The following is an 11,558-nucleotide window of genomic DNA, read 5'->3' as shown; positions in this document are numbered from 1 at the left end:
GGGGGGACTGTGAGGCTTCTCTGTTTCTCCCAGCCTGAGCCGCCTGGGCCTGATCTTGCTGCTGCTGCAATACTCGACTGAGTTCCTCTTCCACATGGCTCGACTCTTCTACTTTGCAGACGAGAACAACGAGAAGCTGTAAGTGGTGTAACGCAGGCTGGCCGCCTCGGAGGAGCCGTGGGCAGGAGCCTCCCAGGAGGCCTGGCTGATGGGAGGGTAGAAACTGCCCCTTACCTGCAGATGGCACCCCAGGGTCATTTTTTTTGGAGCATCCTATTCCAGAGATCTCCTCTCTCAAACACCCTGATGGGCTGCCCTCGCACCCTCTGTCCACTTGGCGTTGTGTCTGGTGAAGTGGGTAAAAGCTCCCTCAGTGGCCCTAAAGGCTGACGTCCCTTTTCCACCCCCACGAGCAGGTTTAATGCCTGGGCTGCTGTGTTCGGGGTCACCCGCCTCTTCATCCTCACACTTGCCGTGCTGGCCATTGGCTTTGGACTCGCTCGCATAGAAAACCAGGCCTTTGACCCCGAGAAAGGAAACTTCAACACCTTACTCTGCAGGTGAGTTGGGAAAAAGTCCAGAGAGATAAAGCAAGGCTCCCTGAGTGCTGACAGGAGCCCCCTGGACTTTGGAAGGTCAGGGGGCAGTAGACCGCCAGGTCTCCCACACACCGATGTTGAGCAGGAGATCTCTAGACATCTGGCCGGAGGGGAGAAGGAACACCAGCCTTCTGCCTCCAGCAAAACCATCTCCAGCACCTGCTGGGCCTGCACTCAGGGTCCTCAGGTAGGAATCCCCGGCCCTGTCCAGTCTTCAGGTGCATGATAGGCTTCTGCTCTAGCCCCTCAACTGATCATTACAGCCATGTGTGGACTCTTTACAGTGGGGCGTCTGGCAGAACCGCCCCCCATAGTAGCAGGGATGGGGGGAGGAGTGACCCTTGGGCCTGGGAGGGTGTGTGACTGATCCAGTGTTGCTCAGCTTTTAAGTGGCATTCTATATGAGAAGCCACCCTTGTAGAATTATTCTGCTATATCATAATTCAGTTCATTTGAATTATTTCCATGTATATATACGGAGCGTAAATGAGTCATGTTGTTTGTTGTGGGTACAGAAGAGACGGGCCATGGAAGCAGTGTGACTGGAGCTGGACATGCAGATGTCCCCTCCTCCTTCCTGGTCTCCCTCACCCCCCAGCGGTTTGTCACCACCCCTGAGTGTGCTAAAGCAGAGGCCAGGCATTGAACCACCTGCTGCCCCCTCGTGCTGGTTGGGGGATGGAGCTGGCCGGTGCCCAGGGAGCCGGCCAGGGGAGCTTCGGAGTTCCTGTCCTGGTCTCCCCCGCTTCCCCGGGCCGGGGCCAGCCCTAGCTCTGAGCCACCACGCCGCCGTCCCTCCAAGGGGCCAGCCCCAGCCCTGAGCCCACCACGCTGTCCCTCCGCAGGCTGTGTGTGCTGCTGCTGGTGTGCGCCGCCCAGGCCTGGCTCATGTGGCGCTTCATCCACTCCCAGCTGCGCCACTGGCGGGAGTACTGGAATGAGCAGAGTGCCAAGCGGAGGGTCCCAGCGGCCCCCAGACTGCCAGCCAGGCCCATCAAGAGGGAGTCTGGTGAGTGCGGGGCCGTGGGTGGGTAGCAATGGAGTGTGTCTGGGAGGGATGGGCATGAGCCCTGGCTTGGCTCCTCTGCCCCCACCCAGACCAGTCCTACCACTCCCCTGTCCTTCCCAGGGGCCCTGGGTCCTGAGCTGGGGCACCATGGCAGGAGCCCTGGCTTGGCTCCTCTGCCCCCACCCAGACCAGTCCTGCCACTCCCCTGTCCTTCCCCGGGGCCCTGGGTCCTGAGCTGGGGCACCATGGCAGGAAGCGTGTTTGCGAAGCAGCTCCTGACCCCAGCCCAGATCGGCAGCCTGCTCCCTGTGCAGCCCGGTGGCCCTGTCCTCACCTGCCCTCTTGCTCCACATCTGGGCTCTCGGTCTCCAGGAATGACTCAGGGCGATACGGTGCTGGGTGGGTGGCTAGGCTGGGATGCCCACTTCACCTCTGCCCCTGGCCATGTTCCGGTAACTGCCTGCCAGGTGCCAGGCCCCAGCCCGTTTTGTGCAGCCTGGGGGCCTGTCTGCACTGGGCTCTGTTCCCTGACTCACCTGCCTTTCTCCAGGTGTGGCCTGCTTGGCAAGGGCTCCCTTGTGTTTGAACCAGACACGTGCGCGGCTGGGTGTGGGGAGTCAGGCCTGGCTGGGAGGGGATTGGGCGTGAGGCTGTAGCCAGACTGACTCTGTGCAAGCACATGGAGGTGTTTTCCACAACAGTAAAAAGACAGCACGGTTTTTTTCTGTCGGAGGAGTATTGGCCCTCTGAGTAATACCTGTCCCTACAGCCTCCCTGCCGCCTCCTCTCTACTCTCCCCTCCCCCCGCATGGTTGCTGAAGTGGGCTGGAGTCCCCCAGGGGGCTGAAGGAAACTGAGGCCCCTGGTGGCTCTGCGTGATTGCGCCTGGGATCTGGTCCCAGCCTGAGGCCCGGGCGGGTGGGTGGTGGGCAGGCCCTGGCCTGTTCCAGGGTTACTGTATGTCATCCCAGCTGCCTCCCATTAAGGAGAGTCAGGAAGCAACCACCTTTAGCAGAGTCACACTGAGGGCCTTCCCGGGAGCCGTCTGCTGGTGTCCAGTCTCGGCAGGAAGCTGCAGCCAGGCGTCCCCTCGGCTCGACCCCCCGCACAAGCTCGGGCCTCATGGGCACCTCTCCTGCTCCAGCCCCGGCAGGTTGTCTGTCTCCCTTCACTTCCTAGGTTACCATGAAAACGGAGTAGTGAAAGCGGAGAATGGGACCTCCCCACGGACTAAGAAACTCAAGTCCCCTTGAGGCCAAAGTGCTGGAACAGGGATGCTCACACGGGGGCGCGGCAGGGAGGTGGGAGCCTGGCCCCCCGCCATCGCCTTCCCGTCCTGCTCCTGACGCTCCATCTCAAGCAGCAGGAACCTGTCTTCAAACGGGGCTTTGCCTTTCTTCTTGGCTTTCTCTTCTTACTCTTCGATATACCGTTCTCAATAAAACCAAAACTCTCCCTTCTCTCCCTCAAGCCACCTCACGTCCTCACCTCTGTCCTGTGTTGGGTTTTCTAGAAGCCCAGGCGCTCATGGCTCACTATTTGCTTGCCTCCTCTTTCTCTTCCTTCACAGCTGCTGCTTTTTACTTCTGTCACTGTATTGTGCAATTTTTCTGTGTCTGATTTTTACAATGAGAGGGAGCTCAAGTTGTAGTCCTGGCCATCCACCACCCAGCATCAGTCCCCAGGACCTGTCAAAGCCAGAAGCCTCGTGCCAAGGAGCCTCCGCCTGGGGCTGGTAGCAGGCCCACCGGCGGGCCCCGTGTTCGGGCGAGGAGAGCCCTCCTGGATCATGATCTCCCAGGTGCTGATTAACTGAGATGTATGATTCCAGCTCCGCACACACCAGCCGGAGGCCCGGCACAGCCACTGCTGCTTGGAGTTGCCAGGGCATTTGGCCGTGGGGCATGGCGACCTGGTCCAGAAAGATGGTGTTAAGCGTGTTGGGTCCCGTGACTCAAGACGGCTTATCGGTGGCTGGTCCCGGATGGGGGCCAGCCTGCCCTCGCCCTGCTGGGGAGATGCTGAAGGAGGACAAGTCTTCCCACCCTCTAGAGCAAGAACAAAGCGTACGGAGCAGCAGGCCCTTCTGGAAAGGCAACGGCAGCAGCGGTGACGGAGCGGTTCGCCTCAGCCTTCCTTCAGCCCCAGCTGCAGCTGCTTTTTGAACCGTTCACTAGCATCCAAAACCAAATCAAACCACAGAGAACTGACCAGCCTGGCGGACGCTGGTCCTCGACCCCAGACCCGGGCAGCCCTGTCAGGGCCCCCCTGTCACCCGACTTCATCTCTCTAGCGGCGGGAATGCCGAGCCCCCTGCTGGCCCCTGCTGCCCCAGGGAGGGCCACACGCCGCTTCCCCTCTGGCCCTGTCTGTCGCGTGTTCTTCGGCAAGCTCATTGTCCTCCTCTGATGTTTGTCCAGCGTGTTAGACTGTCCGGGCAGAGCAGACACCACGGTGCCAGGGGGAGGCCCTGTCCCTCACGTAGCCCTTCCCTCTGCTCCACCCGAAGACGAGGCCTCCATGTCCACGTGGGCCCTGGTGATGACTTCTGGAAGGGGTTCGGCTTTCAAACATCCTAAGTCAAGAATGCCTTAATTCTGCTTCGAGGCGCCGGGGAGTGATTCTTGGGGGGCAGAGAAATGTTAGTGTCTCTTGATGTGCTGGTCCTCTTTCTGACACCATGGTAGAAGCCAGGCCGTGGGTGATTATCCTAAAAAAGGGGAGATGGGTCTTTTCAGCAGGGCAGCTCTCTCTCCTCCACGTCACTTTTATCAGCGCTAGACTGGATTTTCCAGTGACTGAGGGCACTGTTCCCTAGCTAGCACCAGCAGACCCTCCCCTCTCTGTCCAGGATAAGGTAGAAATGGGAAAAGCCACTCTTGGCTCTGATTACCCTGAGGAAGTGAGGCGGCGCTGTGGAGACGCGCATCTCCCATCCTCGTCTGCTGCTGCTCTGGGCTGCAGAGCAGAACGTTGCTAAAAGGGTACTTGGAATCAGCCCCGAAGCCCCAAGCCAGGAGCCCTTAGCCGCTCTGCCAAATACCCTGCTGAGGCTGTGGCTGTGTGGCTCCTTGCGTGGAGATGGAGGGGCAGCCAGCCAGCAGTCTCCCCGCTGCCTGTCAGCCTCGCTGCCCCTCCCAGTCCTTTCCTGGCAGGGTCTCGGGCAGTGACCTGCCTCCTGCATGGGGTCACTCCCTCAGGTGAGCCCGTTAGACTTGGGTGGGTACCTGGTAGGCTGCAGGCATGCCAGCAGGCACCCTCTTTCTCACATGGGTGTTTTAGGTGTTTGTGGCTAAGGACCGCATGGCTGCGCGTTCCTGAGCCTCCTGCGAGCTTCTGGCTTAGTGGAGGTGGTCCCACCGCTCCAGTGGCCAGGGCCAGCCTAGGCTCCCTGAGGCTGTAAGGCTAGCATGTCACTAGCTGGGTCTCCGGGATGATTTGAGGGGAGAGGGGACGAGAGTAAAGTCGGGGTGCTTGGTCACCCCCCTGGCATCCCTGCCATGTTTATTTCAGAGCGGATCCCGGGCTTTGGCAGGCTGGCTCAAAGCATGTTGCCGAAATAACTCCATCCTGTGAGCTTGCTGTGCTGGCTGGTCCTGATTTGGCCACTTTGGCTGCCATCTTCCATCTTCAACACCCTCTCCTGTTCCAAAAGTACCAAGCCAGCTGTGAAGGCCCTGCCAGACAGCTCTGAGTGTGAGAGGCTGGCTCAGCCACGAGCAGGAGAACAGATGCTAATCTACCTCAGCCAGCAGCCGCCTCTCCCTCTAAACATCCCTGGCTGGCACAGATGTGGCATGTGGCAGTGGGCAGGAGAGGCTGGCTCTGTGGACGGGAGGGCCCGGCGCTGCTCGAGTTCAGTGGTGGGAATGTTTTTACCATCCGGGCTCTGAGAGCTGCACTATTAAGTGACATGTGTTCCTTTTGAAGGTAGGGGAAGGTTCTAGAGGAAAGGGAAGCAGGCTGAGTCAGGAGGGGAGCTGCTTCTCCCCCATTCTAGTCCATTCTAACTGTGTGTGTGTCCATGTCCGCTTGCCCCAACAGATATACATGGTTGCCCAGAACCTTTTCTGTTTGTCTTACTGACATTTCAGAAACCAAAATAGACATCGGTGCTCTTGCCACCTTTGCAGATACTGCTCTCAGATCCCTGGAGGCCTGGAAACCCCTGAAGCCTGGGTGGGGTGTTCTCCCAGGGGGTGAGCATCTGAGTTTTCTTTACGGACCCTCTATGTTAGCAGCCTTTGACTTTTTTTCCTCTAAGTGGTGAATGAGAGGTAGGGGCAGAGGGTACACCCCCTCCCAAGACTCCACAATAGAAAATTCCACTCCCTGGATGCCTCCTTCACTCTGAAGTGCCATGCCAGGCCCCACGCAGCTAGGGAAGGCTCAGCCTGTGGGTTTGAGCCTTCCCTGTCGGTTTTTTCTGGGCCTGGACGAACTCCCTCCCCTTGCTGAGGGCCTTGGAGACCCAACTGAGCAGACCTGGTCCGAAATGGAGGGTGTGCTGTGGGCCTGGGAGGCGGGACGACAGAGTGGTCTTTCTCCCCTCCCCCTGCCTCCTGGCCCACAACCCAGCTCCTCAGAAGGGCACTGGGTCATTGTCTAGCTGTGTGACACTTAAAAAGAATCCCTTCTTTAGCCCGAGGCTGGCCCAGTGAGGACGCCTTCACCAGCTTCACTGTCGTTACCCTGGGTCTCTCCTCCACTGCTTCCCCTCCACTCCCAGCTTTTACAGGGATCTCAGAAACATTGGGACTTCCACGTTCCGTGCTGCCCTGTGCTCAGCGACCCCCAAGAGAGTTTGTCCTGAGCAGACCCTCCTCCTTCCTGGTAAGAAGTGCCTTACTTGCCGTGTGGTCTTCCGGCCTTGGCTTGTGCTGTGTGGTGCCAGGTGCCAGGCCTCTAGGGTCCTGTGCAGCCAAGGACACTGGACTCGGGTGTGTCACATGTAAAAGGGACACGGATTGTGACAGTTTGGCCTCACTCATCTCAGTCCCCTCCCCCTGTCGTGTTGGGGTGTGTGGTCTGTTCTAGGTTTGTTTCTGGTTTCTCCTTTGTGTGGGTTTTCTGGCCCACGGGGGTGGCCGTAGAAAGCGGGAGGGCCGACGGCAGTCACCTGTGCCTCCTACCTGTGGAGGGAAGCCTGGTGGCCTCCAGGGACATAAGTGCCCCATGAGCCCTGCTCTGCCAGCACCCCACATCCCAGATTAAAAAGGAAGGTGCCCTGGCTATAACCTTTTCCAATCTATTTTGTCTCTGATTCAACCCACAGTTTCTTTGGTAAAGGTGTCGGTCACAAGTGTCAGTCCATTTGACAGCAGGCCTAGTTTGGCTGTTGCACAATCTCCTCCCGCTCCTATCTCAGTGTTACCTACGTTCGCAGCGGCTGCCTGCCGACCCCTGCTCTTCCGGGCTGTGCAATAACTCCCCCAGCCGGTGGTCCTTCCACAGGCCTTGCTGTCCCCAGGCACCCCGCAGCTAGGGAGGGGAGGGACCCGTGGGAGGGCGGTCACCATCCCTTACAGAACTGTGCGCCACGTCCCGTGTTACTGCCCGTCTCCTCACCCTGGTGGGTTCTGTGGCACTTGAATAGAGCATTGTAGCATCACCTTACAAGTCCGTGTATTGTTTTTTTAAATCTGTTGAAAAGGAAAAAAAAAAATCCTCATGATGGGGCATTAAGTAAGTCCGTGTCTGGAAATAAGGTCTGCTGTGACCCCAATGTCACCGTCACTCTAAAGGCGTTCTAGTTTCTTGTTTGCGTGGAGAGGAAAGAGATCAGCGGGGACAGCCCTGCTCGCCTGGTAGGAACTGGCTGGCATCCTCAGTGCCACCAAGGCCTCGGGGGCGGATCCACGGGTTTGTGTGATGACACTGTACGCCTCACGTGTCTGTCCCTCTGGAGTAAGAAACAGCAGCCATCGGCCGGGCTGAGGCTGCTGGTGCCGCCGCGAGCAACTCCTAATGCAAATGTGGACAAAGTGTCTTTTTGTTTTCTACTTTCGTCTGTTCACCTTATGGACCAAATTTCAACAAGGAACTCAAGGAAAATTTGTACCTGCCGTATTTATGCTTTCATGTAAAAGGGGTTTTTTTTGGGGGGGGGGGTTGGTTCTTTTTATTTTCAGTGGACTTTTTTCAAAATCCTTTTCCACTGTTTCTGTCTGGTTTTAAAACAAATTACAGTTTTGTATGGATTTTTTTTAAATGTACGTTTGGAAACAAATGACCAACAAATATTTTTGAAATAACTGAATAAAAGGCATAGAATTATCAGTCTAATTGTCTCTGGTGAAATTACTTCTATTCCTTTTTTAATCTGGATGCTTACATTTGCTTTCAGTTGAAAAAAATTTCGTGTTAATTTTAGCGTCATATTTTTCACTGTTCTTTCTTGTATGTCCTTTTTGAACTGTATGTGCTCATTCTGGTCATGTGAATGAGGGAATTGAGGATGGAGAAGGTTACACAGCGTGCTGCACAGTAATGAGCTCTTTGAGTCTGTACCAGTAGATGTCAAAGTGGAAAGGAGTTTTCTCGACCTGCGGTGTGCAGATCTCACATGGAAGTGCGGCTCCATGCTTACCGCGTTGTCAAGCCACCGGCTGGGCGAAGATGGGAGCAGGTGCGTGCGGAATACTGGGCCAGTGCTGAGCGGTGCTGGTAACGATGGAGGGCCGCGGGGTGGCCCATGCCAGTTCTGTGGCCTGCTCTTGCCTGCAGCCGTCTGTGTTTTCCAGAACTACCTCCCGAGAGCCCAGGAGAGGAGTGGTTACAGGTGGCAGTCGGCCATGTACACCCACGGGGTGAGGATTACCCAGGAAGGCTTCACCTGAGGTCAAGGTGAGTGGCACTCACAGAGGTCGGGCTTTGGCTCGGACTTGGGTTTCAATCTGGCTCTGCCATGAGAAGCTAGGTGGGCCCCAGGGGGTTCATCTTTCTGAACCCACTTGCTTCTGTGTGGGGTTTGTGTGCTTGCTGTTTGTTTCTGCCGGCAGTGGTGTGGCGAGACTTAGGGATCTTGAGTGCTGAGTTCATGGTACAAGTCAAGCACTCAATCTTTATTTTTTAATGAGCACATGCCTGTGCCAGCAGGACATTAAGGAGTCACTCATCCAAATGACCCATGATTCTCTGGAAACTGCTTTGAGAGGGCTTCTCCATCTGGTGGTGCCAAATACCCTCAGTGCCTTTAGATATGGGTTTGATACACGTTAATTTGATGGTATTATCAAGGCCCCCTGGTGGTGCAGACAGCGTTCAGGGCCTGTGTGGTAGCTTCTTTTCTCCCCTCCCTGGTGGCCCACTCAGAGGAGGTCATTTCTCCTCCCTGCAGTACCACTTGCCAATACCCAACTGTTCCATCATCTAGGCTGGGGCTCCCAGTGTGAGCCGGGCATGGCCGCAGGGTAAGTGACCTCAACGGCCGCACTGCCATTGGGGATGTCAGTAGGAAAAACCACTTGCTCAGACTTGATGGTATCTGTACTCGGCCATGCCGTGTAAAGTAGCAGTGCTGAGCCCTGTTGCGTGCGGATGGCACACAAGTGACCCGCTGGCTCTGCACCTTGGGATGGTGCTGGCAGGTCCCACCTTCCCATCCTGGGGAGACTTGGAAAGTGAATGGAGAGTGAGCCCCAGTCACGCATGCAAATGCTGCCGGCCAGGCTCAGGACAGCTCTCCGGAGGCCCTTCTGACGGCTGCAGCGGGGCTGACGTTTTCATCCCCAGTGACCATGGGGAGGGTTCAGGGAGGCAAAAAAAAAAAAAAAAAAAAAAATGTCAGGACAGAGGGGCAGAGAGCACTTGAATCTCAAAGGGTGGATTTTTCCTCATGTCTCCATGTCGGCCAAAGACAGAAGTCTGCAGGTGTCTCTGCTGCAGTCGGTGCGGAGCCCCCGAGACGGGAAGTGGGTGAGCCTCCCTCCTGCGGGGGCTGGGGAGAAGCTCTTGGCGTGTGGGTTTCCTGAGAGGGGCCGTCGGTGTGGTAGGTCCACAAGCTCCGTGAGGAGGCGCTTCAACAGACTCAGGGCGTGGCCCGTATCCCCCGGAGTTGGGACAGCATGAGGTTTAGGGTGCTGGTTGTCCACTAAGGTGAGTCTCCAGGAGAGGGACGGCTCTCGGGACCTGCACTTAGGCGGCTCCATCTAGATGGATACACGGGGGAAAAGCTGCCCTGGGAGAAAGAGCCAGCCTTTGAGCAGATGACACACAGAAGGTCCTGGTCCAGGTAGGACTCTACTGGCCACAGAAATAAGACTTTGCCCCTTTCCTCTGGTGTCTGCTCCCTAACCCCGCCCAGACATTACAAAGGCCAGAAACAGTAATATGGCACATGGGAAGGGGAATGGAAGAAGGGAAGGGGAAACCCACCATCCCTGCCCCAGCACCCACCCTCCCTCCCTCCCTCTCTGGTTCACATGCATACTCTACGTCGTCTAAGCTCGACCAGGCCAGATAGGGACAGGCAGGATGGAGCGTAGATTTTCACTCGAGACTGAAATGGGCTTCTGAATACTTGAAAATAATACTTTCAATAGTAATGAGTGGAAGCAAAAAACTTAAAATTGGGTGGTTCTTGAGATAATCAACTTGGAGCAGAAAAACTCAACATATACTCTTACTTTTAACAAGCTAGTTAGAGGTGACTTGGCTCATCAGCTGAGAAAGAACGGTGGGAAGTTACCCTCAGTTCTGAGGCCAAGGGTCCTGGATGGACAGCGCCCCCTTGTTCACACCACTGCCTGGGCAGCAGGGAGGGGCCAGAGCTGGTGGCCGACTTCAACTCGGGGAAGAGGCATTGTTCTCAAACCCTGTCAGGCCTCATTAGATACCTGGTAACTGTTTCTCCTCCCCTCTCAAGGCCAGGTTCTCTAAAGTGGAGATTTTATATATATTCTCTAAAAGCACGCACACACACACACACACACACACGCACACACATATATATATTAGAGATATATATAATATATAGTTATATATTATATATAATATAGTTATATATAACAGTTCAGTTATATATACTATATATAACACGTAATTATATATTAGTTGTATATAATATATAGCTATATATTTGTTATATATAATAGTTATATATATGACTTAAACATATGTATTATAGTTATATATACATATATATGCTGCTTATATAATTATTAATTATAGTTCAAATCAAGAAATACATTTTCTTTTATGGCCCTGTAAACACACCCTCAGTTTAAACAAAAGTTTCATGAAACAGTATATACCTACTTTTTGTACTATATTTTTATTCTATTTTTGTTTAAATGCAGGTCTACTAAAGGGCCTATAGCCACGTTTTGCAAAGGTCTGTTTCCCTGCAGTATCAGGGTAAGCAGGCACACGGTGGGGGGCATCAGCTCACAGCAACAGCAGTCTGTGTGCTGAGTTCCTACACCCCACGTGAGGCTTCCTGGAAAAATCCATTTTTTGTTTTGCTCTCAATCATTCCACACCTGTATTAGGGTTCCCAGAGACACAGAACCAATGAAATGTATATAGAAGATTATTATAAGGAATAGGCTCACCTGACCAGAGAGGCTGGCAGAGCCCAAGATTCGCAGTGAGCGAGCTGGAGATCCAGGAGAGCGGAGGGGGTAGTTCTAGTCTGAAGGCCAGGCCAGCAGGCTCGAGACCCAGCATAGCTAATGTTTTAGTTTGAGTCCAAAGGAAGGAAAACATTGTCCTAGTTCAAAGGCAGGCAGGAGGAATCCCTACTCCGGGAAGGCACAGCCTGCTAAGGCTTTCAGGGCACTGGGGGACGACAACCTGCTTCACTCAGTCTATAGACTCAAATGTTCATCTCTTCCAGAAATAGTCACACCCAGAAAAATGACCAAACATCTGGCCCCCACAGCCCAGAAAAGTTGACACACGAAATTAACCAACACAATACCCCTACCTCCCTAAATAAGGCACCAATC

The 11,558-nt window shown here is 54.9% G+C and overlaps 1 protein-coding gene across 2 annotated transcripts in view; it reads left to right on the top strand.

The window, feature by feature from the left end:
- The window catches only part of TRAM2 (translocation associated membrane protein 2), an 81,185-nt gene extending 73,887 nt beyond the window's left edge, over positions 1-7,298 (top strand). For both annotated transcript variants that reach the window (XM_029943617.1, XM_029943618.1), the window contains 4 exons: positions 34-138; positions 417-560; positions 1,445-1,608; positions 2,788-7,298. In XM_029943617.1, the coding sequence (XP_029799477.1) occupies positions 34-138; positions 417-560; positions 1,445-1,608; positions 2,788-2,861 (487 nt within the window). In that variant the 3' untranslated portion in view covers positions 2,862-7,298. The remainder of the gene's footprint in view (positions 1-33; positions 139-416; positions 561-1,444; positions 1,609-2,787) is intronic.
- The last annotated feature ends 4,260 nt before the right edge of the window (positions 7,299-11,558 follow it).

The sequence above is a fragment of the Suricata suricatta genome, chromosome 7, assembly GCF_006229205.1.
Source record: "Suricata suricatta isolate VVHF042 chromosome 7, meerkat_22Aug2017_6uvM2_HiC, whole genome shotgun sequence".
Taxonomy (NCBI): Eukaryota; Metazoa; Chordata; class Mammalia; order Carnivora; family Herpestidae; genus Suricata; species Suricata suricatta.
This window is presented reverse-complemented; position numbering and strand designations above follow the sequence as displayed.